The 23884-nt window shown below is 55.8% G+C and overlaps 2 protein-coding genes across 6 annotated transcripts; both read left to right on the top strand.

Moving 5' to 3' along the window:
* Positions 1-411: 411 nt before the first annotated feature.
* Positions 412-20823, top strand: LOC117209375 (GATA-binding factor A-like). Of its 4 annotated transcripts, none has more exons than XM_033451347.1 (6): positions 412-1415; positions 17840-18087; positions 18174-18463; positions 19131-19303; positions 19414-19681; positions 19764-20140. In XM_033451347.1, the coding sequence occupies exons 2-6, from the start codon at positions 17867-17869 to the stop codon at positions 20138-20140; spliced, it is 1329 nt and encodes a 442-aa protein (XP_033307238.1). In that variant the 5' UTR covers positions 412-1415; positions 17840-17866. The 4 variants fall into 4 exon arrangements, with proteins under 4 accessions (XP_033307238.1, XP_033307242.1, XP_033307240.1 ...); XM_033451351.1 differs by lacking the exon at positions 412-1415 and adding an exon at positions 3090-3194; XM_033451349.1 differs by lacking the exon at positions 412-1415 and adding an exon at positions 10611-10662.
* Positions 20674-23670, top strand: LOC117209374 (nuclear receptor subfamily 2 group E member 1-like). 2 transcript variants are annotated; one of them, XM_033451346.1, is made up of 6 exons: positions 20674-21169; positions 21240-21380; positions 21478-21573; positions 21831-22175; positions 22307-22636; positions 22785-23670. In XM_033451346.1, the coding sequence occupies exons 1-6, from the start codon at positions 20704-20706 to the stop codon at positions 23015-23017; spliced, it is 1611 nt and encodes a 536-aa protein (XP_033307237.1). In that variant the 5' UTR covers positions 20674-20703; the 3' UTR covers positions 23018-23670. The 2 variants fall into 2 exon arrangements, with proteins under 2 accessions (XP_033307237.1, XP_033307236.1); XM_033451345.1 differs by having other exon boundaries at positions 22307-23007.
* Positions 23671-23884: the final 214 nt, after the last annotated feature.

The raw sequence follows: 23884 nt of genomic DNA, 5'->3' as shown, positions 1-23884 counted from the left end.
GCCGGAGGAAGGCGCGGTGGTGGTAGGGAGGCAGAGAGAAAGGGAGAAAGAGCGGAAGAGAGAGGTCGCGTCGCAGCCTGGAGTAAAAAGGATTTTATGAAAATTGCTCGGTGGCCGATGCGCGGCGGCGTGTCGGCCGGCCGATCGGTCGTTCGGTCGTTCGACGCCCTTCGTGCTCGTGGGCGTCGAGACTCCGCCTCCCAGGAGCCGGTACGATACGCCGCCTCGGACCGCCTCTCGGTCTGCCTGGGACGCGCGTTCCTCGCGCCGTGGCTGCCGTGGTCGCGTGCGTTCGCTTCGCGATTTTCATCCCTACCACGCGCGCGCTTCGACCTCCGTCTCGTTCTCTCGCGCGACGGAAGGCTCGCGCCGTTTCCTTCGCCTCTGCACAGTCTCGTGACTCTCGGCCGAGAAGCGGACAAGCCGGACGAGCCGCCGTGGCGACGACCAGACGATTCCTCGCCGGTGATCCGTGGTCCGCGGTCGCGTTCGCCCTTCGACTCGGATCGCGCCTCCGCCTTCGCCCCCGCCTCCGCGTTAGACCACGCCGCGACTGCTTTCGCCTTCGCGTTCGCCTTCGCCTTCGCGACTCCGACCAAACCACCCCCTCCCCGTTACGCCAACGATCGCCGCGCCAAAGGTGACTGTCCAAGCGAGCGTCGAAGCGGCGCGCAGTCATCGCTCGCACCGCGTTCCGTGGAACTGTTCTCGCTCCGCGTCCTTTCCACGCTCGTTTCGCTCGTTGGCTCGCGCTGCCTCGCAGTTGTCGACGAATGTGCGCGATTCCCACACGCTTCGCGCTTCTTCCTCGTCCTCTCCCTCCTGCCGTTTCGCCTTTCCCACCGCGACGTCGTCGCGCGCGTTACACGATCGTCGATTCCGTCGTCGCGACGATCGGTGCGCGCCAGTGAAACGAATCGGTGTGCGGGTTTCCTTACCTCGAGCCACAGGGACAGAGAGACAGAGACAGCGAGAGAGAGAGAGAGAGAGAGAGCGCGTTTCGCGCGATTTCTCGAAATGACCGCGAACGTCGACCAGGTTCTCGCACGCGACGGTTCTCGTCGACGCTAGTCGCCGCCGCCGCCGTCGGTCACCGTTTTGTTCGTGGCATAGATCGTGCGAGTCGCTGGCTATCGCGGTGCCGTCGTTCGTCGACTCGATGATCCTGGTCGCGTGGAACGCATCGTTCTCCTCGGTGCAATTGCCAACGCGATTCGAGTTTCGCTCCGTCGACGACGGAGTTTGCCGGTAGTGGAATCCAGCGGACGATCGTCGGTTGACAGGCGGCCAACGACGACGATAAGAAGAAGCGGAAACGGAAGCGGAAACGGTGGACACGTGGAAACGTTTCATCGACGTCCGATTCGACCTTGCCCCGGCGCTCTAGGATGTCTAGTTTGGACGGCTGATTACGAGTAAGTAGCTGCGTAGCGCGTTACTCCGCGTACGATGGCACGCGAGAATCGCGTCTCCGGAGAGACGAGAGCGTTCGTTTTCGTTCGCGGACGAGCGATAATCGGTGCGTGGCTAGGAGGAGGAAGCGTTCGTCGTAATGCGAAGGATACGGGTGGTTATCCGTAGGCTTTTGGTTATCGACGTTAATTAACGATAACGACGATGGAGGTAGATCGTGCGACGCTCGCGCGGTACGCGCGATACCACGACCGTATCGCTTTTCCTATTCCGTTCGATTCGGTCCGATCGCTCGGCGAATACCGTTCGATTGGGTTCCAGTGGAAGGTCCGCGCGCGGTTCATTCGCCACACCGCGGCGAATTGGCCGAAAATCTGGCGGATCTTCGACGCTCGGGAACGGCGTCGAACGGGTCCGTTAAACGACGTGCGATAAACTCGCTCGTTGCGTCTAAACGTTGCCGCGCGTTTATCGCGTTACATCGGAGCATGCCGGCACCGCCATTCTTTCCCCGGCCGTGCGTTATCTGAACGGCCATTTCCCGTAGAAACGGCGGTGAGATACGAGCACCGCGTCGAACCGACCAGTTTCTAGCCGAGCCGAAACGCCGCCGCGTGTTCGTGGAAAATTTACGCGCGAAACGTCGCGCGTTGCGGACAAGAAAGAATCGCGCGGTACTCGGGCGCAGAGGCGATAGCGACGATTCGAACGGTCTGGAATTCGAGATCGGTCGCGTCGCGCTCGACGAGAAAGAAGGACGCGAGAGAAGATCGTGACGCAAAGGGACCGAACTCGAGGTTCGAGTGGTTTTTCCAGGGATGTAACGGCGCCGGCGGCCGGCGGCCTGCGTCTCCCTACGAGAACACTCGTCCGGTTCTTAGGCCTAATTGGTTGTCGCCCGGCGCCTCGTCTCGTTCACGAAGAAAGCAGACCTTTTTACGGTTACCACGTCGTTCCGTCTTTTTTTTTTTCCGCAGCCACCCTTTCGAGGCTGGCTATTAAGAGAGCGTCGCGTCGAGTACCTGCGGCCGTTCGCTCGGTTCGTAACGCGACCGAGACGACGATCGATCCGCCGATCGTTTTCCGGTGATTCGCGAGTTCGCGCGTCGAACGCATCGAACGTGGACGAGAGGAAAGAGAAAGGAGGAGAAGACGATCCGACGCGCGAGCGGAAGCTAAAACCAGCGATCGCGCGGAGACGCGGAAGGACGAAAACTCGGGGCTGCGAGTAGACGAAGGACGCGAGTAAACCGTATCGCTGGTTTCGCGGTATCGGGAAACGCGCGAAGCACGCTTAATTTACCGTAACAGCTATTCCGCGTATCGAATAGATATTTTTATTGGCGTTCGCTTTCGGTACGATACGCGTTTATCGAGTGTCGTGTTTATCGAGCATCGTAAAACGATCGTTAACGTTTTTACGAATCGATAACGATCGCCATGGGTTCTCGTAATAACGACGTTGCCACGCTGTCTGCCGTCGGATCGATAAGATCTCGAACGATCTCGCGACTCGTTCGAGAATCACGAATAGGCAAAGTCGCCCGATTTATCAACCGCGTTTTCGCCCATCCTACGTCGGTCGCGATTTTCTCCGTCGCGATCGTGGGTGGCGATGGCGCGGCGTCGCTGAAATTCGTCGAGACTCGGGCAAAAGTCGGGGTCGGTAGAGAAGAGGACGACCGGCACGGGGTAAAATCCGGTAAAATGGTATCGAGCGATCGAAGGAGGCGAGCGAGGTTGCGCGCATCGGCCAAAGACCCGTTACGTCGGAGGACGAGGTAATTAATTTAAGCCGCGAACGGCTCGGCACTAGGCCAATGCAAACACCTTCTTCGCGCGGTCGCACGCACAGCCGCGGCTTATAACGCCGGAGCGCCGCGACTCCCGGATAAACGATCCTTTGCCACCTTTTTCCTGTCTTTCTCCGTTCGCGTACTCGTCCTTCTCCGCTTCTTCTTCTTCTTCTTCTTCTTCTTCTTCTTCTTCTTCTTATTCCTCTTATTCTTTTCCTTTTCCTTCGTCTCCTCTTCTTTCTTCCGAGAGGTTTGGCGCGCGCGCACGCACGCACGCACACACGCGCCAACCTTTCGATCCTGGATCCGGGATATAACTGTACAACGAGGCTGTCGCGACTTTGAGTCAACTAGCTCGCGACGAGCAAAAGGAACGCCGTCGCGAGGCGGAATTCTCGACGATCGAACGCATAGGCGGAGACCAGGACGAATCGGCGTGTTTGGATCGCGGCGAGGAATCTCGCGCTGAAACAACGAGCCGGCCACGAAGAAGGAGAAGGAACGCGCGATTTAACGAAGCAACGGCGAATCGCGCGTATCGCGACGTTAATTACCATCCGTAATTAGCGGTGCGGCGATCGAGTTCGAATGCAAAATCGCGTGGTCGATCGACGTCGATGCTCGTGTCCGTGGCTCGGCGGCGGGACGCGCGACGATCACGGAAATCGCCGTGTAAACGAAAAATTCGAGAAGAGAGAAGGAAGAGGCTCCAGGTTTAACGAACCCGTGGACCGCGAGAACGACAACGCCGACGAGGAAACGGAGAAAGGCGACGACGACGACGACGACGACGACGACGACGACGTATCGCCAACGTTAATTACCACGGTGAGAGCTCGGACGAAATGCTCGCCACGGTTAGACAACGATCGCTCCGCCGTCCCTCGCCTATCTCGGAAGGGTGGCGCGCGGTCCGAGCTCGTCGCCGCTCCGCGGCAGATGCATTAATCGAACCGGCTTAAATTATAGCCGGCCGCTAATTGCGCTCTTCTCTCGGTCCGTCCGACCGCGAGAGACACGCGGCGTTTCTCCTAGCGATTGCGCGTGATTAAACCGTCCCGCTTCTCTGCTCGTTTTCTGGCGATCCGGTTGGCGCGGTCTCGATACGCAGCACGGAAAACGAGATCGAAACGAAATCGAAGCTGTGGCAGCCACGGACCGTGGCTAGAGAACGAGGCACAGATAGCGAGAAGGCACGAGGGGATCGGTGGGAACCGGAAGAGCGGCGCAGCACCCACCGGTGCTCCCTCCGCGGGACACTCGCGATAGTTAAAACCGGCCGTAAGGAATTACGACGCGATAAAACGCGTATCGGTCGGCGTGCTGCCAGAGATACGGCCGCCACGGCACCCTCGCCTCGTCGGCGAGTCGGTCGTCGGTCGGACCACTGGTCCGTCTTTCCGCCGTGAAATCGAAACGTCGTCAAGGACGAGAAACGACTTTCGCGGTTACGCGGCGAACGGCGAAGAACGGCGTGGCGCGTGGTTCGCGTGCTTAGCTTCGATACATCGCTTCGATTTACGTAACTCGATTAACGGTAAAATCAAGCGTGGTCCGTGCAACGAACCGACGAGTCGCGCGGTTCGCTAAAAATTGACACGCGACGAGCACGCGGTGAACGCGACCGCGCGCAGATCCGTGTTCCTCGGCGATCAATCGAAAACAGGGGGAGAAAGAACCCAGATGGAAGGAGACGCGAGGCGATCGCGAGTTCTCGCGCGCTACCAACCCGCTGGATTAACTCGATCGAGCGAGATCGTAGGAGAGAGCGCGATAAAATCGTAGCCGTAGCTGGTCCGGACGATAATCGTAACGTCTCGGTCTGGTAGAGGCAATTCCGGTCCGGTTGGAATAAACGCGACGAATCCTTATCGTTAATTGGGACGATAAAGGTAAAAAGGTATCGTCGCGTCGTTTCTGCGCGTCTTCTTACTCGCGCCGTACCGACGATGTATTCGGCCGGATCGCGGTTATACCCTCGATCGATACCTACACGATCCGGCGGAATCCGGTGCTCGACCGGTTTCGACCGCTCGAAAGATCGTCCGAAGATATCGCTTCGAACGCGATCGCGCCTTGGACTGCTCGCGGAAACGGTAAATACCGTGCGAACGTCGCGACGTCCGTCCTCGCTCACGGACGTCTTCTCTCTCGACGTTTATCGACGACGCGAGAGTGGCCGCGTTCTCTTCCGCTTCCGCCGGTCTACTCCGAAATTACCGACCGACGACGAGTGGACGCAGAGCGCGGGCGTACGAGCGTACAGGCGGCGGACAACGCGGGCCACGCGCGATCCCCGTGCCACAACCGACGGACCACCGTTCTCGACGTTAATTGGAAAACAAACAGAAAATTAACGCGAACCCGGCAGCGAATCTCTCCGGTCGGCGGCCGTTACTCGCGATTTATCGTAACTCGTTCGAGTCCGGTCGGTGACCGGTTTATGCTCGAGATTGGTCGGCGATGCGTGCGCGCGCGCGCGCTAGAGCAGTCGCGGACGCGAACGCGTTTGCTCGATCGCCGCTCGAAAATCATCGATACCGGCGAATCCGTTGGCGTGGCGCGTCGGATCGACGCGAGCAGGAAGTCGGTCTTTTCCCGCGAGAGCGAAACCAGTTTACCCGATGCTGCGGCAAAAATCGTGAATTATCGCGTAATCGCGAATACGTTTAACCCGTTAACGCATCGACGTTGATCGCGCGATAGCTCTCTTTCAGCTCCGCTTCTTTCCTCTCCTCCTCTGCTCGCCCTTTCTCCCGTGTCTCTCGCCGGTGACGCGCCGCGCTACAAAGCCACGCGAGCGTACCGTGCGAGACGCTCGGCGACGCGACCGAACGGCACGCGGATATTCGGAGTCTCGAAAAATCGAGACTGGCGACCGGTTGGGCGGCGAAGATCCTCCCGACCGTTAATCTTGATTTATGATAACCGCGACCGCGATCTGCTCTCGCAGACCGACCGGATAATTGGATCGGGCGTACGCGCGTCCCGCAGCGTCCGTTTCTGCTACCGGTCTCGGCCGACAGCCGTTCGGCCGACCGATTCGCACGAAACCTCTCTCGCCCTTCGCTCCTCTCTCCGGACTTGCATCGCGTCGATTTCACGCGACGTTCGACGAGTCGCGAGAGTCGACCACGCGCGCCAGATCGCGTGCACGAAAAAGTCGAAAGGTGCTGGCTGGTTGGCCGGCGAAGCGTGGTCCGGTGTCGTCACGCATGGGAACGCGTCCGCGCGCCTTTCATCCGTTGGCGAATTTACGCCGGTGGACGTAAAACGACGACCGATCACGGAACGGCGCGGCCGTACGACGAACCGAGAGCGAGAACGGGATCGGCAACGGGAGCAAAGCGTCTTCGTGCGATTCCATCGCAACGTTTACACGGAACTTCCCGGATACGCTCGAGAACGGTAGAACCGGTCCGAGACGGTGCATGCCAGCCGAATAATCGACTCGGTTAATTAGCGCGCGATCGATTCCTCTCCGTCGCGTCCAGCACCCGATACGCGCGATCTTTTCGAAAGCTAAACCGCCGCGTTCCTCTCCTCTTTCTCTCTCCGTCCTCCTTCCACTTTCCGCTCCCCCCCCCCCGTGCGTTTTTCCTCTTGTCCCTCGTTGGTCCGCCGTCGAACGCCTATCTCCGCTCCACGCTCGTCTCGAGCCGTCGATCGAAATCACCGAATCGCGGAAAATCGCCGCGATCGCGTTTTCCCTTGACGCGACGAGCAAACGTACGCGCGTCGCGTGCCTCGAACGCCGTCGCGTTCCGTCGTTCCGCGCCGCGGCTCGCTCCGTGCCGCGGTCGTAGCGGTCGGATGGAAACGACCAGATCGCAGAGTTTTCAAGCGCGCTTAACCGAGGTCTAATGCGACGCGCGCGTATTATGGCGCGTGTATTATGCGGCTGTTGGGCCGACTGGCTGGATGGCTGGTCGGATGGCTGGCTGGTCGGGCGGCTGGTCGACCGCGAGCTCGTGTGCGTGCGTGCATCGGATCGGGGCTCGGCCGTGAAAGTGTTGGTGCGTTGATCGAGCGCCCTCGAGGAGTATAGAGACAACGGCCTGCCGATACACCGACCGTGCTTCTCAACCGAAGCCGTGATCGCCCCTCGACGCGATCGTCGCGATTTCGCGGCACGCGACGCGGTCTCGCCGCTTCGAGATCGTCCGCCGGCCGGTGCCAACGGACGTCGATCCGTGGCGAGATCGATCGCGATCGGACGCCGGTGGCGAAGGACGCGCGTTCCAAGCGGCACCGTGACCGGACGCGACTTTCGGTTGGGAACGGCTGAGCCCGCGACGAACGGCGCAACCTTGTTCCCGAGGGAAACGGACAGGAAAAGGAATCGCGGAGGAACACGAAAGGCGACAAGGCGCGGCAAGTTTTATATTATAATTAGCCCGAATCGTCGAGTCGTCCGCTCGCCGCCTCCGGCGACTAGGCGGCGGCGAGCATTTCGATATTTCGACGAAACGCTGCTCGACGGCGAGTCGCGGCGTGATCGTCGATATCGCGGCCGAGGGAGAATATCGCGAACAGAGACGAGCCTAGTTCTCCGAAGCGGAAAGCGGCGACGCTGGAAACAGCGAAAGGTAGGGACGATGGCGTTGCGAGGCTATAAACCGGCGACCCCCTGCTATCGATGGGCTTTCTCGTTTGATGGGCCAACTAACGACAGGACGGCCGAACGTAATGGACTGCCACGGTCGGCCGGTCGCTCCGTCGTTTCCCCGTAAAATAGATTTGGGGATGAAACGAGGGCCAGCGACAGAGAGAGAGAGAGAGAGAGAGAGAGAGAGAGGAGAAACCGCGATGGTGGGTCCGAGTAAAATGGCGGTCGTACGTTCGATCCACACCCCCTGCGTCGCCACTTTGGCAAGATCGATACCGATACTACCTACCGCGACGATATGACGGAACCGCTCGACTTTTCCCCATCTGTCAGCCGGGTTCGTCGACGGTCAGCCGCCAGACACCGGGCTGACGAGGAAGAGACGACAACGGGCAGAGGCAAAGATATCGTAACGAAGATAGGGAACCGCAGGTTGCGTTTCGGTCGAAAACGTTCTCGTACCTGAACTCGGCCACCCGAAACGGTGGAAACATACCGAGGATCCGGGGACCGAAGAGATCGGCGACGACCTTATTGGAAAGTCGTGTTCTACGCTTAAACCGGAAGTCGAACCGGGAATCCGGGTGTCCGCGCGGGGGACGAGGGCCGTGCGGCGGCGCGTTTACGAGCTGTCCGGACCCAAACGTAAAAACTCGAGTGGAAATGGATCGCGCGGCGACGTTGCGCGTCTCTCGTTGTTAGGCGTCTCGTTTCGACCGGTCGTTGGAAACGCGCGAATGCCTGCGAGCGTGCTTTTCTCTCGACGACGCTCGAGGCTGCGCGCATAAATCTCCTTTAGAGTCGGCCAATGAATAGACACGGCAGAGGAAGGGGAGAAGTTACTCGCTTCCCGGTTCAAAGTCGTTGACAAAAATTCGCCAACTACAAGGCGAGCCACTCTATAATTCATAAATATTTAAATCGCCGGGAAGAACCGCCGCTCTTGTCTCTTATCAACGGTACCCCGGGTAGTCCCGGTGGCCAGAGTCGAACGTAGCTTTCCCTTTTTTCCGCTGCTTTCCGTCGCGGCTCGTTGCGACGCTCGCGATCCTCGGCCTCGGCAGAAGAGACGCGGTTTCGCGACTCGCCGTCCGCCTAAACTTCGAAGTAGGCGTAAGTAGGCAAACCGGGTGTCGCGGATCGCGCGCTCGTTTCTCATTTGTCCCTTTCTCCTTTTTTCCTTTCCTTCTCGCTCTTTGTTCTCTCTGTCCCTCTTCCTCTTGCTCGCGCGGTTCTCCTACGTGGAAAATCGCACGAGGGACGCGAGAACGCACGGAATATCGTCGAAACGTGGCCGTGATCGCGAACGCAACGGTGTTTTTCGAGCAGAAAGAAGAAGATAATTGCAACGAGTCTGCACGAGAAGCGAGAATCCTGGCGTGCGTAGCGTTCGCGCGACTGAGAGAATCGGAGAGAGAGAGAGAGAGAGAGAGGAGAACCGAAACTCGATTCGGATTCTAATCGAGTCGAGTGGAGTAGTAGAGTGGAGTGGAGTCGAGTCGCGTTCCACGGCTAGCGAACGGAAGAGCTTCGTTCTTTGGATTTGCTCGCGCACGGTCGTGTAGACGCGTGGAAACGCGGGTGTACGGTCGTCCCTTCTGATATTTACGGGCTCGCCTCGATATTTCGTATGCGAGCGCGATCGCGATCTCGTTTACTCGGAACGCGTGGAAACTCAGAGGCGACGGTTATACCGGTTGCCACGGTCGCTTTAAATTGCTCGCTTTTTTCGAGAAGCGATACGCGCATCCGCTTAAACGCGTCCTTCCGTTACTGCAAGAAACGTTCTCGCTCGCGCTCGCGCCGATTCGTTCGGCTTCCACGGCCAGCGAATCACGCCGATTCGAAAAATTAGTCGAAATTATCTTCACGAAGGGACGAACCGACGGCAACGACGAGACTCCCTTTGTCGATGGAATCGCTCGTTGCGCTTTTCGCGTCGACGGTCGAACCGAACTAACAGCGATGCGAAGAAAAGCGTCATTTTTCGACTCGCTGTACCGTCTTTCGGCCCCTTGCTCGTTGCGACGCGCGAAACACGGTCTCTTTGCTTTGGCCATCGCGTGCACCGTCGTTGACGAGTTACGCGGAATGCGCCGTAATTTTCTTCGATTCGAACGGATCGATCTATATCGGTCGATGCGAAGACCGGTTTATTTTTGTCCGTTTTCGTGTACGAGCCCGCTGGAACAAACGCATTTACAACGACAGATAGTTGCCGGATACTCAGGAAAACGGGAAACACAGAGGGAAAAGGGCAGCGAAAAATACAAATTCGCCGCGATACAGACGGAAAAACACAGCCGAACGACAAACGTAGAAGATAACGCCTAGTAGATCGCTCGCTTCACCGACGCGTCGCTGACGATCGTTGGCTAGGCGGCCGAATTAGCCGTGCGAGAAAACTGCTAGCCAGAGAGCAAACTCGATTTCGTCCGTCGAAATGAAAATATTTAGAAGCACACCATCGAAGCAGCAACGATTTCCTTCGTAGCAGCCAAATGACGCTGGTTTATCTATTTATTTATCTAACGGGCATTGCGCCCTTCGTAGCCGCGTACGAGACTAGCGAATGAATCGAAGGGCAGAAGCGACTCTATGTTGTGATTTTTTTCAGTTTCGTACGAGTCGACAAGAAAGATTCGAAGGAGATTACGGATTCTTAGGGAAAAAATCGGCGATTTCGCTAGCGTCATTGGCGGTTGAGCAAAGTCCAAGTTACTCGAACTAGAGCGATCCGGAGCGCTACGAAGGAGTCGCCCTCCTCCAGTGGATATCGTAGGAGCGTGATTCGAAATGCGCGAGAATTTCTGCACAGACGACAAACCGAACGAGGATTTTAAGGTCGGGTGCGCTATGCTTCTACGCTGTGCGAAGTGAACGTGTTCGAAGGTTTCAGAAATATCTTCGTAGTTACGGCGAGCTTTCGGTATATCGGTTCGTTAATTTCGAAAGCGACGGTATCTTGGAAATTCGTATCGCTCGCTCGCCAGCAATTTGACGCGATTCGATCGCGTCGGATTACGCGCTTCGCGCGTATAATCGAGACGTGGTGTAGACAGAAAGCAGCGGAATATTTGAAAAGCGAGAACGTTTTTAAAATCCGTGGCGTGTCCGATGACGGGTTCCAGCGATGTTTACGGCCTTGTCTCTCGTATCGTGACGACGTTATCGCGTTATTAGAAAAAATATACGAAAACAGTGAATTGAGCGTAGCGGCGAGTACGAGTTAAAGTGAACGACGCGTACATAGAACGGGTGTTTCGATGGTTTGACGGATCCGGAGGAAAAAGTCACGTTCTGTGGAGAGGATCGGTGGAGAGGAAAGTCGACTACTTTGGTGGCAATTTTCACGGGAAAGAATGGAGAGGAGCGAAAAGATGCGAAAGGGCCGTCGAGTCGTATCAGACGTGGTATATACGGACGCTTAATTCTTTCGTCGAAAAGAAAATAAACGGAATCGACGCGTCTTCGTTGCTGCGGAGAACGTAGGTGACGAGAGTTTTCAACAAGCCGGTAACTATGGTCGTTTTTTAACACGAGAATTTCCATTTTAAACGACGAAAAGTCTAAGAAACTTGCGTTGTACCGACTCGATTTGTTTCACGTATATTTATCTCGGTGGGCGGTCCAGATTATGCATGCGTACTCTAACGTAGGCCTAACTATTCATATATATATAGCGTTTGTAAAGCTTTCGGCCTGTGAAAGATAGAGCGTGAAACGAGTTTCACGAAGCTCGGACATTCGTATGCCTTGTTAATCGTGCGACCAATACGCCGATGCAAACGGAGTGGCGAATTTACGTGTAACTCCTAGATCACAAGCTTCTCCGATATAATGGAAAAAGGAACGTTGTCGATAGCGATAGGTGGAAATGGCGCGTGTAACGTTTACGAGCAATCCGCGTTATACGGCTGCGCGGTATATTTAGTTTTACATCATTTAGAGAACGCCAGTGTTTGCTAATACGGTTCGATCGGATTGCGAGTTAAGCGAATGCCCGACCGAATCGACTTTTAGATACAGCGTAAGGTGGCCAGCGTGTAGTAACGCGTTACTAGCATGGGCAGATTCACCGGTTAGATCATCGATGTAAAATAATAAATATGTAACATAGCCGGTGGAAGATAACGAGAAAAGGAGAGCGCAATGCCTAAGTCGGTTGTTGTTTCTCGTTTATCCAGTGGTGTATCATTTATACGGAGTAGATGAAATCAAGTGCCGCTTTTTTCCGCGTGAAACGCGTAACATGACATTTCGAGATATTAAACGGCAACGTGTTTTCAACACTCCATTCATGAAGTCGAAACAGATTGCTTCGAATATATCAGGCAACGATTAAGGATTCCAGCCTGTTGATAAACTTTTAAATCATCGGCGGATAATAAAAATCCACTATGTCGGCAAAATGTTCACGCGTCGTTGATAAAGAGGATGAGAGAGAAGAGGCGGGATCCTCGTGGAACGGCCGATGCGAACCTTCGACGATTTAGAAAGACGATCGGTCGAGTTTCGCGACAACAAGGTGACGATTTCAGAGGTGGCCGGCAGCTGCGTCCAGGGAATGACGCTAGCTTTACGAATTAGAATAACACGATTTAACGAGTCGAGGGTCTCTCGCGAGTCTCTGTACACCGAGTTAACCCGGTGACCATCGACGATGCTCCTTCGATAAACAACGATGAAACATCGTGATATTCGCCACTGTGAAACTTCCTCGAAGGAAACGATGCTGCTCGAATGTAACGTGGTTCTAAAGTAAAGTAACACATTGCTGTAGATATAGATAGAAAAAGAAGTCGAAAGTATAGAATAAAGATTTAAAAATTTAAAAATTTAAAAATTTAAAAACTTGAAAATTTAAAAAATTTTAAAAATAACGTCAATCGAGACAACGATCTACAGTGAGATCCGTTGCAACGAGACGCGATAAAGTGCGCGCGTACCGAGCGAAAATTCAAAGTCGATTTTCTCGAAAACAAAGCCTCGAACGAAACATTTTTATTCTATATTTTCGACTTGTTTGTTCGCGTAGAATCACCCCCTTTCCGCTTGTACCACCAGTTGCCAACCACCCTGTATATAGTTAATATATGTATTTACGTATAAAAGTAAACGTTGCGCTCGCAATTAAAGCTACAACGAGATACGATATAACGACTTTCCGATAGTAGAAAAAGATTCAAAGGATATATCGATCGCGGAGAGCACATTATTAATATTAATGGCGATACGATTTATGCCGGCGTGGCCAGCGAGCTGGTAATCGGCGTTACGCGGTTGAACATAGAAAATTTCTCGCTGGAACAATCGCTTTGAAACTCTCCGCGATATGGCGGCAGTCTACGAGATCGTTAAACGATTCGCGTACAAATAGCCACGGCTCGGAGCTTTCTTCTATTTTCTAATGCTGCGAAGTCGAGATCGGAATTTTCTTAAAGGTACACGTTGTAGGTAAGAACCGTGTTGCACGAACCAACATACCGTTGTTCGTCGTTCTTCGATGGCGATTGATCGGAAATGGGCTATAAAAGGACGATGTTTTCGGCTCGTGCGACGAAAATTCTTCTCGCGATACGCCTGCTCGAAGAAAACGTCGCGTAAATACGCTATGATCGATCTACAGTTTAGCGAGCGGATCATCGTCCCATGTGTCCACGGGGACGTCGAAAGTCGGGCGAATCGGATCGGCGTGGCGAATCGTTCTTCGTCCATCGCCTCGATTCTTTCCTCCTCGATCGCGATCGACGCGTTTTTTCGTAAGAAACGGTGTACGAACTCGGTACTGGACGAACGATCGGGAGGAGTCGATGTTCGCGGTGGAAGCGACGGCCGGTGCTCGAACCGGTCGAGTTCGGAAACACTCGGAAACTATTCGAGGAATTTTCTGCGGCCCCCCTCGGCTCGCTTATCAGGAATATGGCCGCGCGAACCTAGCGTTCGGAAGTCGTCTTCTCCGCTCGAGTTTTTATCGCGAACGGTGAAACGGTGGTGGAAAAATAGGTCGTCGCAACGACCCAGCTTCGGCGAGTCGGCTGGATGGTCGGCGCGTACGTCCGTGTCCCTGATGCACCTATATCTTTCGGTTGGTTCGGTCGGTCGACCGACCGGCGTTGCTCGCGTTTCTTTTAACGCGTTTGTTTATCGGCGGATTGGTTCGAGCTCGCAACGGTACTCGCTGGCCGGATATAGAAACGAAGAGTTATCCGCGGTCGTAGGCACAGCATTGGTTGCCGCTTATCGAGTTTTACGTCGATTTCCCCGCGGTTTCTTACGCGTAGCGAATTTTTCCGTAAGACGGCGACGACGACGACGACGACGACGACGACGACGACGACGACGACGATGCGACGAGTAGCAGAAATTCTCGCAGGTCAGGTAACGAAACCGTCCTCCTTTCTCCGCTCTTTCCTCGATTCCCCCATAGCCCCGTTTGTCTCACCAGCCGTTCCCACTCACGCACGCAAACAGGCACAGCCACATGCACGCTCTTTCCCTCTTTCTTCCTCCTTCGAACTCGCTCCTCTTTCGACCTATCTTTTTCCGTTCGCGCTGTTCACGCGGCCCGGTTTGGCGTCACGCTCGTCGAGGCACAAGCGCGAGTAAATGAAATTCGTCAAGGATTTATGCCAACGGCCGACGCGGCGAGACCGTATGCGATTCACCCGGCCGTGTAGGTAGCTACGTGAATTAGAGCTCTCAGCCGGGTATCCGAGTACTCGCGGTACTCGTTAATACCCGAACTCTCGTTCAAGAATCGGATACGAGTGCCATTACTCGAGTATCCGGATTCCCCTCTTTTTCTCACGATTGCTCAAGCACGTACGAATCTTTGCTCGCGCGTGCGTCTGAACGCCGTACACCGCAGAGACGAATGTTCGATCGAATCCGTCGATACGGTGGAATCTCGTCGACCAGTGAGCGGATTCCCGAAGGAAAAGCCACTATACCGAGAATCTAAATCGCGCGAACGTGCTCCGAATACTCGGCTATACACTCGAATACTCGGATCTCGATCCACTGGCTATCCGAGTACTCGAGTTCGGCTGCAAGCTGTAGATCCGAGCAACGGTAAGAGTTGCGAACGTCGGCGACTTGGCAACGAAAACGAGAAAGAAAGGGAAGAACGTGGACGAAGCGAGCGACGGACGACGAGTAACGGACGGAAACGTAGTAGCGAATCTCGTAGAAATTCCGGAACGCTGCGAAGCTCGCGTGCCTGTCAATGAAACCACGCGGCAGGGAGGGCGGGCAGGCTGTGAGAGGCGCGTGCCGAAACTGGACCGGTGCGCAATTTCCGAGGAATCTTATCTCTCGTTTGCATCTTCGGTATCGGGTTACGAAAAGGGGCGTTCACACCGCAGCGCCGTTTCTTCCGTTCCCCGTCCCATTCTTCCATCGTTTCGCTTTTAGTTCTTCGAGATAGGAGATCGCCAGACACAGGAGAAAAGAATTTTAACACGCTTCCCGGCGTTTAGATGCGCTCGCCGTTCGATATCCAGCTATCGTTCGTATCTAGGTAGATCGACAGAGAAAGGGAGAGAGAGAGAGAGACAGAGAGAGACAGAGAGAGAGAGAGAGAGAAATCGCGGAAATCGTACGCGAATGGAAGGTAACGCGAGCCTGATCGAGCGAGAAGCGTCGCCGCTTCGGAATCGGAATCGGAAGGACAAAGTAGCCGACGACGAATGGATGGAAGGAGCGCGACGAACGGCGCGGCGAGACAGAAGCGTGCGAGAGTGTGAGTCGCGTTGCTACGACGTGGTTACAAGGAAACCCTTCTACGCGGTCGGCGCCGTGGCGCCTTGGCACCGAACGATCGGCCCATCCGGCGACACTCAGCGACGGATCGGACTTTGACTTTGCTTCTCGATCCCAACTCGTCCGACTCTCGTCCCGTGAGAGTCGCCTTTTCGCGTATCGTATCGAATCGGCTCGGCTCCGTTCGGCTGCCGGCTTTCGTCTCCGAGAGCGAGAAAACGTTTCGACGTTTTTCGGTGCGCGTTGATTTCGTGAGAGGCGAAACGACGGCTCTCGTTCGAGTCAGGTCGAGAAAGAGAGAACCGGTAGGCGTTCGAAGCGATTAATCGGGCTCGTAGAGAATCGATACGTGTACTTTCGTTTCGTTCGTCGTCGTCCGCTCGTCTCTCGTTCGGCGGCTGTCGCTAGAGAAACGGAGACGAAGCGAGGGGAGCAAGGGCTTGGACGGGGGGAATCGAGCTCGAGCCGAGTGGAGCTGAGTCGAGCCGAGACGAGACGACGAGTCGCGCGGCCCGGCTGCAAAAAAAAAAAAAGAGGAAAAGGAAAGGAAAAAACCGAAAAGGTGGACGAAGAACGTTATTCCCATTAGCGTGTCGCATGGTATCGGCGAGTCGAGGTTCGGGGCCGGTCATCCGAACCGTCGCTCCAGTCTTTCACGCTCCTTTTAACGACTCGCTCGAGGACGCGCGGATCCGTGTCTATCGTATGGACGCGCGACCGCGCGATAGTCTCGGTAGCTCGTGGTCGTTCCTCCCCGAGATCTCGCCGCGGTCCCTTTCGCCTTGAAAACGCAAAGTTCGGCCTGGCGCCAGATGCCTGCTCGTTCCGGCGCCGCTTCACCGCCGCTCCACCGTCGAAAACACGATTAGACTTCTAACCGGTTCTCGTTAAAGCCCTTCGCCGCGAAGCCTCGCCGTCGCATCGGAACGGCCCGCGCCCGGAAAATCCACGGGAACCGTACCGGACGCTCGTGTTTCTCGCGCGCCGAAATTCTCTCGGAAAACGGGATCGCCACGATCGCGCCGATACGGCGACGTAGCCGCGCGCGTAACTCGCCTCGTCGAAGCGACCAAAGCGCGATGCTTATCGCGCGATGTGGTCGTGCCGTCGATAAACCGGCGCATTTCGCGACCGATAAGCGACGCTCGTAAATCTCCGCGATTCGCGTACGTCGGTACGAACCGGCGGCTCGGTTTCTCCTCGGTTTCTTCGAGGCGCGCGTTTTCTGCCACGGCTAGAAAATCGCGAAACGAGAAGCAGACGAGACGAAGAGAAACTCGACGGAGTAAAAAGCTTGTTGCGAATCGGACTGGCGATCGCGGTACGCTGTGCGATTCTCGTGGTGTCTGGCCGACGGATTTTCGTTCGACTCGACCGCCTACCGCGAATCCTCTCGTTGAATCGCTCGTAAGCGATTCGGATCGGTGCTCGAGTCGACGCGATCCGATCGTATCGCGCTCGCCAGTTCGAGTCGTCCCTCGGGATCGGACAGAGTCGGGAGGGAGAGAAGCGCGTAAAAACAGGAAAACGAAAGAATGGAAAAAACGGAGAAACAGTTTGGAGCGTGAGGTGGCGAGTCTGTTCGCGGAGACGGGAACGCGTTCGCGGAATCGCGTACGCGCGAAAGCGGCGGAGCTTTGGTCCCGCCTACACGGATCTTATTCGTGGCCGCGATGGCCGCTATCCCGTATCTCCGATTCTACGGTCGGAGCGGAGTCGCGCCTCGAAGGTGGAGACGCGGCTGCGCGCCGCTCTCCGTCTCGCTCTGCATCTCCATCCCCCTTCGTCTGTGTTTCGCGGCGTTTCTGTTGCTCTCTGCACACGGTCACGCACACGGGGCCGTTCGTCGGCGAGGGCTCCTAGGTTCGCGGCTGCCTTCCTCGCGCGCGCGCGCGCCTCCTTCTCGCACCCTTTGTCCTTCCCGCCCCCGAGACGTCCCCCGGGCTCTTCTACCCCTCTGCCCTTAGCCCCACGGACCCCTGCCGCGCCCTGCGGCCTGCCGGTCGTCCCACCCGGACGAACGAACGAACGAACGAACGAACGGACGAACGAACGAACGAACGAACGAACGAACGAACGGACGAACGGACGGACGGACGAACGGACGAACGAACCAACGAACGAACGAACCTCGGTCGATCGAGCGGCGCGATCTCTCTCCGTGGCCGCCACTATGGCGAACCCCCTCCGTTTTTCGTGCTCGTCGCTCCGCTCGGGGTTCCATCGAGTAATCGCCAGGCTTTCTTCTGTCGAACAGATGCCGTGGTGTTAGCTCTCGGGGAGGATGTTCCACGGGGGCGGAAGCAGCGGTTACGGCGCGAGTTCCGACTACCAACAGCAGTCTCAACAACAGCAACAGCAGCAACAGCAACACGGCCAGCAGCTACAGGCGCCCGTCTACGTACCATCTTCGAGGCCGACGATCCCGTCGGCTGCGACAGCCGCGGCAGCCGCTGCGGCGGCCGCTCAATATCACTCGTTCCCCGGTTCTGGCTCGCCCGCTTGGTAAGTGTCCGCCGGCGACCGATCGCCATCGTCCGATTCCTACCAACCCTGGCTAACGCACCACGACATTTCCTTGGACACGAAAGGGAGAAGACCGCGGCCTCGTGGCAGCATGGCGTGGAGACGTACGCCGCGCACCACGCGCTCGCCGGCCACGCGAGCGGATCCGCGGCCGCGGCTGCGGCTGCCGCCGCCGCCATGGGTCCGCATTCCGGCCACGCGCACCCTCATCCGCATCCGCACGCGGCCCATCCGCACACCGGACACCCTCACTCGAGCCTCGCCGCGGCCGCCCCCTTTTACGCCCAAAACGTCGCCATGATGTCCTCCTGGCGAGCCTACGATGGAGCTGGATTTCAACGGGCCTCTCCTTACGGTTCGTATCATTTCAGCCGATCGATTTCTCCGTCGTCCGTTCCATTTCGTGGAACGTTCGCGATTCTCGGCTCCCTCGTCGTTGCCTGCCGCCGATCCGAACCGCCAGATCGCCAAAAAGGCTAGGAGACGCTGGACGTTAACCAGACCATGTAGATCGAGCGAAGGAAAAGCGGCGGAGTGCGACGCGACGGATGCGTGCTCGATAAGAGGAAAAAAGCTTCTCTCTGCTGGTCGATGAACGCGCACCACCGCCACGCATCGACGACGACCACGGCAACGACTGCGACGGCAGCGACGACGTCGGTGGTGATGCCGGTGGTGGGCCATCTGCGTCGAACGAGCGATAGCGGCTTCTTTCAAACGAATTCTCGCGGTCGAGTGTTCCACCGCCGGTGCACACGGTGCGTGGCGTGTTCCTCTTCCGCGCCAGTACTTACATACTTACATACGTATATCGTTTTTTCGGCTACTCGACGGCGGCGCGGCGTCGCGCCGCGCCTCTTCCATATCCGATAAAAGTACGTATAAAAGTGGTGAAGCGATTTCTCGGCACGATTTCGGCAACGTCGACGACCTGCTGGCGCGAGGGGGGCGGGGGGGGAGAAAGTCGCGCGCGTTCACCACCCATCGTTCCGCGAAAAACCGGCGTTCCTCGATTGTTTCAGACACCGCGATGGATTTTCAATTCGGCGAGGGTCGCGAGTGCGTTAATTGCGGAGCTATATCGACGCCGCTTTGGAGGAGGGACGGCACCGGGCATTATCTGTGCAACGCGTGCGGACTCTATCACAAGATGAACGGAATGAACAGACCGCTGATAAAGCCGTCCAAACGGCTGGTAAGTCGATGATGGAAAGCAACCGTGTCGTTGCGTGGATCGCGTTTTAGTCGCGGGCCGTCTACTACTACGAACCACGAACCCGTGCGGATGTCGCTCGCTGATTTCAGACAGCCACCAGGCGTTTGGGTTTGTGCTGCACGAATTGCGGTACCCGCACTACCACTCTCTGGAGGCGCAACAACGAAGGCGAACCTGTTTGCAACGCTTGCGGTCTCTACTTTAAGCTGCACGGCGTCAACAGACCTCTCGCGATGCGCAAAGACGGTATTCAGACGCGAAAACGAAAACCGAAGAAAACGCCCGAGTCGAACGCCAGATCGTCCACGGTGGATCACGAAACAAACGCCGTCTCGGCCGCTTCTTCTCCGTCCACGGGTAAGCACGGAATCCACAGTCCTCGCCGATCCTTTTCGCCATTCCTTCGTTTTCCACACGGCGATCTTTCTGCCATTCACAGAATTGAAGGGTAGTCAACAGCAGCAACAACAGCAGCAGCAGCAGCAGCAGCAGCAGCAGCAACAGCAACAACAGCAGCAACATCAAATCGAGGTGTCCAAATCGACCGCCGGTGGCGCGTCCAGTTCGTCGGACAGACCGGTCTATCTCGGGCATACGTCTCTATTGACGACCGGAAGCGTAGCTACCGTAAAAACCGAACCGCGAAGTTGCGACGGCATCGTCGGTCAACCGTATTCCTCGTATTACCAGCATCCTCATCAACTGGGGGTGGCGACCAGCGAGCATCAACAGCAAACGTACTACGGGAGCCAGGAAGCTCCCTATCATCATCAACATCACGTTACCGCGGCTGCCAAGTTGTTAGCCTCCACGTAATTTGATCTCAACGTCGAAGAATCGACGGGACGATGTCCGCGATGCGCGCCAATCGCCGACGCGAAACGGACGACGAGCGCGTTCGTTCGTCGTCGTCGTGCGTTGCTCGTTTCGTCGCATTTCGTTTTTCGTTTCTCGCTCGTCCGTCGTCGTTCGTCGTTGTCGCGTTGCCGCGTACGTTACGCGCAATATACCGTACGCGACCGATAAGCGAACCGACCGAATGGATAAGCGAGGTTTATGCTTTCGTCGATCGTTCGTCGACGATTCGCCGCCGTATATTTAGTTCTCTCGTCGTCTTCGTCCCTCGAAAAGAGAAAAAGGAAACGTCGTGGCGACCACACACTAGGTGCTATCGACCGACTTTCATCGATTTCGGCGTCGTGACACGGTCGTTCTGACACGTTTGACGCTTACGTTCGTCGAACGGTATACATGTATTCGCCAACGAAAGGTACTCGATTGTAAATAAAAATCGCGAGTCGATTCGTAATCGACGTAGATTTCTACGGTAGACTAGTTTTAGAGGCGTGTCGACGATTTGATCGACCGATAGATCGCGCATGGAACGCGGCGAATCCAAGGCGCGCGAACGACCTATCCGCTTCGAAGAAATGTCAGCTTTTTTGTACAGTTCCTGTATGATTAGTTTTCCGACGCGCAATAAAGAGAATAGCTTTCGACCTCGTCTTGTCGTTTGTCGAAGGAGAGACGCGTCGTCCTTCGAAGCGTTGCGCTACCTCCCGCTCTCGAACCTGTCGCCAACGTGGATTTCTCCACGATGCTCGGTAAATATTGTCTTTTCGCGGTCTGACGACCCGGCTGACGTTCGCGCGCCCCTCATACTCTCTCACGATCTCTCGTGGTCTCGTTGCACCGTGTGTCCACCGATCAGTCCAACCCTCGACGTCCTGCTGGACGAACCCCGCCGAGCTCTCTCGTCTCTCTTGTCCTGTTCTCGCGTCTTTGCTTCTCTCCTCGCTTCCAAATATTCCGCGCTGTCTGCGATTCTCCGCCGGAGAAAGATGGGTAAGTGCTCGACGTACGATTCGCCCGATCGAGAACATCCACTAATTCGATTGCTTGTCGCGGATCGCAGGAAGAACGCTGCCGACGCCGGTTGCTTGCAAGGTTTGTGGCGACCGATCTTACGGGAAACATTACGGGGTTTACTGTTGCGACGGTTGTTCGTGTTTCTTCAAGCGGTCGGTGCGTCGCGGCGCTCTGTTCACCTGCATAGGTTCGCGAGATTTCTCCTCTTTTCCTACCGTACCGTAGCTTTTCCAGCTGATCACGGAGACCAGATCGTCTCGCGATTCCGCCCCTTATTTTTTCAGCCGGAACCGGAGCGTGCTTCGTCGACAAAGCGAGACGCAATTGGTGTCCGTATTGCCGCCTGAACAAGTGCTTTACCGTTGGCATGAACACGGCAGGTAAGCATAATCGAATCGACTTCGATCGCGAACGCAAGTACGCCGGCCGCTACGACGTACGACGTACGACGTACGGGGCCGGCGAAACGAGATGCAAACAAAGCGCGTGTCGCGAGCCTCTTCTCGACGCGTGGACGCGACGCGACCATTATTTTTACCGCGACTGTATCGCGCTCTCCGATAATATTCTATAAACAGTCGATCCTCGGACAAAGAGAACGCCAGACGATAGCTCGTCGTTTTTGTCTTTTGTCCAGCCGTTCAGGAAGAGAGAGGACCGCGCGTACGAAACAAGATCGCATCCGTCGCGCGTCGTTTCTCTCGTGCGTCGTCGTCGCCACCGCAGCCACCGCCGCCACCGCCGCCACCGCCGCCGCCACCGCCACCGCCACCGCCACCGCCACCGCCGTTGGTATCTCTTTCATCTTCTTTGGACCCAGGAATCGTAGCACCGATTCTAATCGCAAAGGAGGCGACCGTCGCTGCAAACCCAACGATGCGATATCACGCGACCGACGTTAACGTCGATGATAACGGACTCTCTTTCTCGTCGATGAGACGGATCCTCTATTCTCCTCGAGTGCCTACGATTCTTGTCGCTGGTAAACGAAATCGCAGAGTAGAACGGTCGCATGGTAGAAACGGTAGAAACAAAACGAAAGAGAAAAACCGGCGAGGCGATAGTATCGTACGAGGGGGACGCGCGATGCTAACGAGGCGCAATTGCTTCCAGGAGACACGATACGATACGAAGTCGCGGCACGGATATTCTTCGCGACCGTGCGAGCCGCTCGCCAGCATCCAGACTTTTCGATGCTCGCTTTCGACGAGCAGAATAAGATTCTTCGAAGAGGATGGGCTGCGGCGTTCGTTCTGCGAGCTGCGATCTGGCCGGTCGACTTGACTAATTTTCCGAAAACGACCCTCTCGGCTGACAGACACGGCGACAACGCCCAACACCATCGCCATCACGCTGTATCCTCGGCAAGAGCCACCATCTCTAATTTGCGTCCCGATCGTGTCGAGCTCTCGATTCTGGAAACCTTGATCCTCTGTCGACCCGGTAATCAATTATTTTTACGCACGATACGCGCGTCTACGATCTTCGCCCACTACCAGCACCATTTTTTCCAACGTTCCGTGCCACGACGGTGTTTTCTCCCCTTTTCTAAAGCTTCTTTCTCTTTTTCCCCCACCCCTTGGAAATTCAGAGATCGCCGAGACGGCGAACGGCATACGTTTGACGTCGCGAGCAACGGACACCGCAGTGGACGCTCTGGTTCGACATCTTGCTGGTAGAACCGAATCGTCGGCCAGGATGGCCAAACTTATGCTCGTGCTACCCATCTTGACGGGATCCTGCCCCCGGGAACTAGCCGACGATCTTTTCGCACCTATTATCGGTGACGTCGACCTCGAAAGAGTGATCGCGTCTGTGCGCTGACTCGATCGTTCGTTCCACCCTGTGTTCGTGTATCTTCCTCCCTGTCATAAAAATCTAGTCACCGCGCCGCAACGTAATCTCCTTATTTCCCTCCGTTCTTTCCTTCCCTTTTTCTTTCCCCTTCTTTTTCCCTTTTTCCCCGTCCTTCGCAAGCCACTGCGTAAAAAGCGTTTACCACGTGAAACGTTTTCACTTACTTGCTGCGAAAATTCGTCACGGAGATGCAACAAGGAGCCAACACTGGATGAAAGAATTGCGATCGGCATTTATTTTCTTTGGCACTTTATTCACGCAAATGTAACGATCTCACGTTCGGTGATATGTACAATCGCTTACAGTAATATGGCGCATCAAAGAGGATGGAAGAAAGGCAGCAGAGTTCGCGAAACGGTACGCGTCAACGTTCGGCGAAAATCTGCGACGATTCGTTGAGCGTTTCGTTCGTTCGCTTCGAGCAATATTACGAAACGAGTAACGATAAATTATCATCGATACGCGTTTGTAAGTAAAAAGGAAAGATGTGGAGAAGATGCGGTTAGAAAATAAACTAGATATTACCACATAGCTGTGCTATAAATTGCAAAATCTTCACACGCACACAGGAACGCGCACGCACGCTATCGTTAGTAATAAATTACAATACTCACACACGGTACGACGCATATTTTTTTTTTTTTAAGTCACGCTGTTGCGCGACATATAAATCTGTAAATTCGTTGATTATTCGTAGCTTCGTCCCAACTCGCGTTTTAACTCGCATTTCCATTTAACGTAGCACCAGAGCGAATAACGCGGCTTTTCCAACACAGCAGGCAACAGGCACGTTCAACCTGGAAATGCTGTACGATCGATCGATCGGAGACGAAA

Source organism: Bombus bifarius, unplaced genomic scaffold, assembly GCF_011952205.1.
Source record: "Bombus bifarius isolate JDL3187 unplaced genomic scaffold, Bbif_JDL3187 scf7180000008176, whole genome shotgun sequence".
NCBI classification, from domain to species: domain Eukaryota; kingdom Metazoa; phylum Arthropoda; class Insecta; order Hymenoptera; family Apidae; genus Bombus; species Bombus bifarius.
This window is presented reverse-complemented; position numbering and strand designations above follow the sequence as displayed.

Coding starts and splice junctions, on each gene's coding strand:
- LOC117209375 (XM_033451350.1), top strand. CDS start 17,867: ATGTTCCACGGGGGCGGAAGCAGCGGTTACGGCGCGAGTTCCGACTAC. Junction 19,304..19,413: donor TAAAGCCGTCCAAACGGCTG/GTAAGTCGATGA, acceptor CGCTGATTTCAG/ACAGCCACCAGGCGTTTGGG. Junction 19,682..19,763: donor CGCTTCTTCTCCGTCCACGG/GTAAGCACGGAA, acceptor TGCCATTCACAG/AATTGAAGGGTAGTCAACAG.
- LOC117209374 (XM_033451345.1), top strand. CDS start 20,704: ATGGAACGCGGCGAATCCAAGGCGCGCGAACGACCTATCCGCTTCGAA. Junction 21,574..21,830: donor CGTTGGCATGAACACGGCAG/GTAAGCATAATC, acceptor TCTTTTGTCCAG/CCGTTCAGGAAGAGAGAGGA. Junction 22,176..22,306: donor GCCTACGATTCTTGTCGCTG/GTAAACGAAATC, acceptor AATTGCTTCCAG/GAGACACGATACGATACGAA.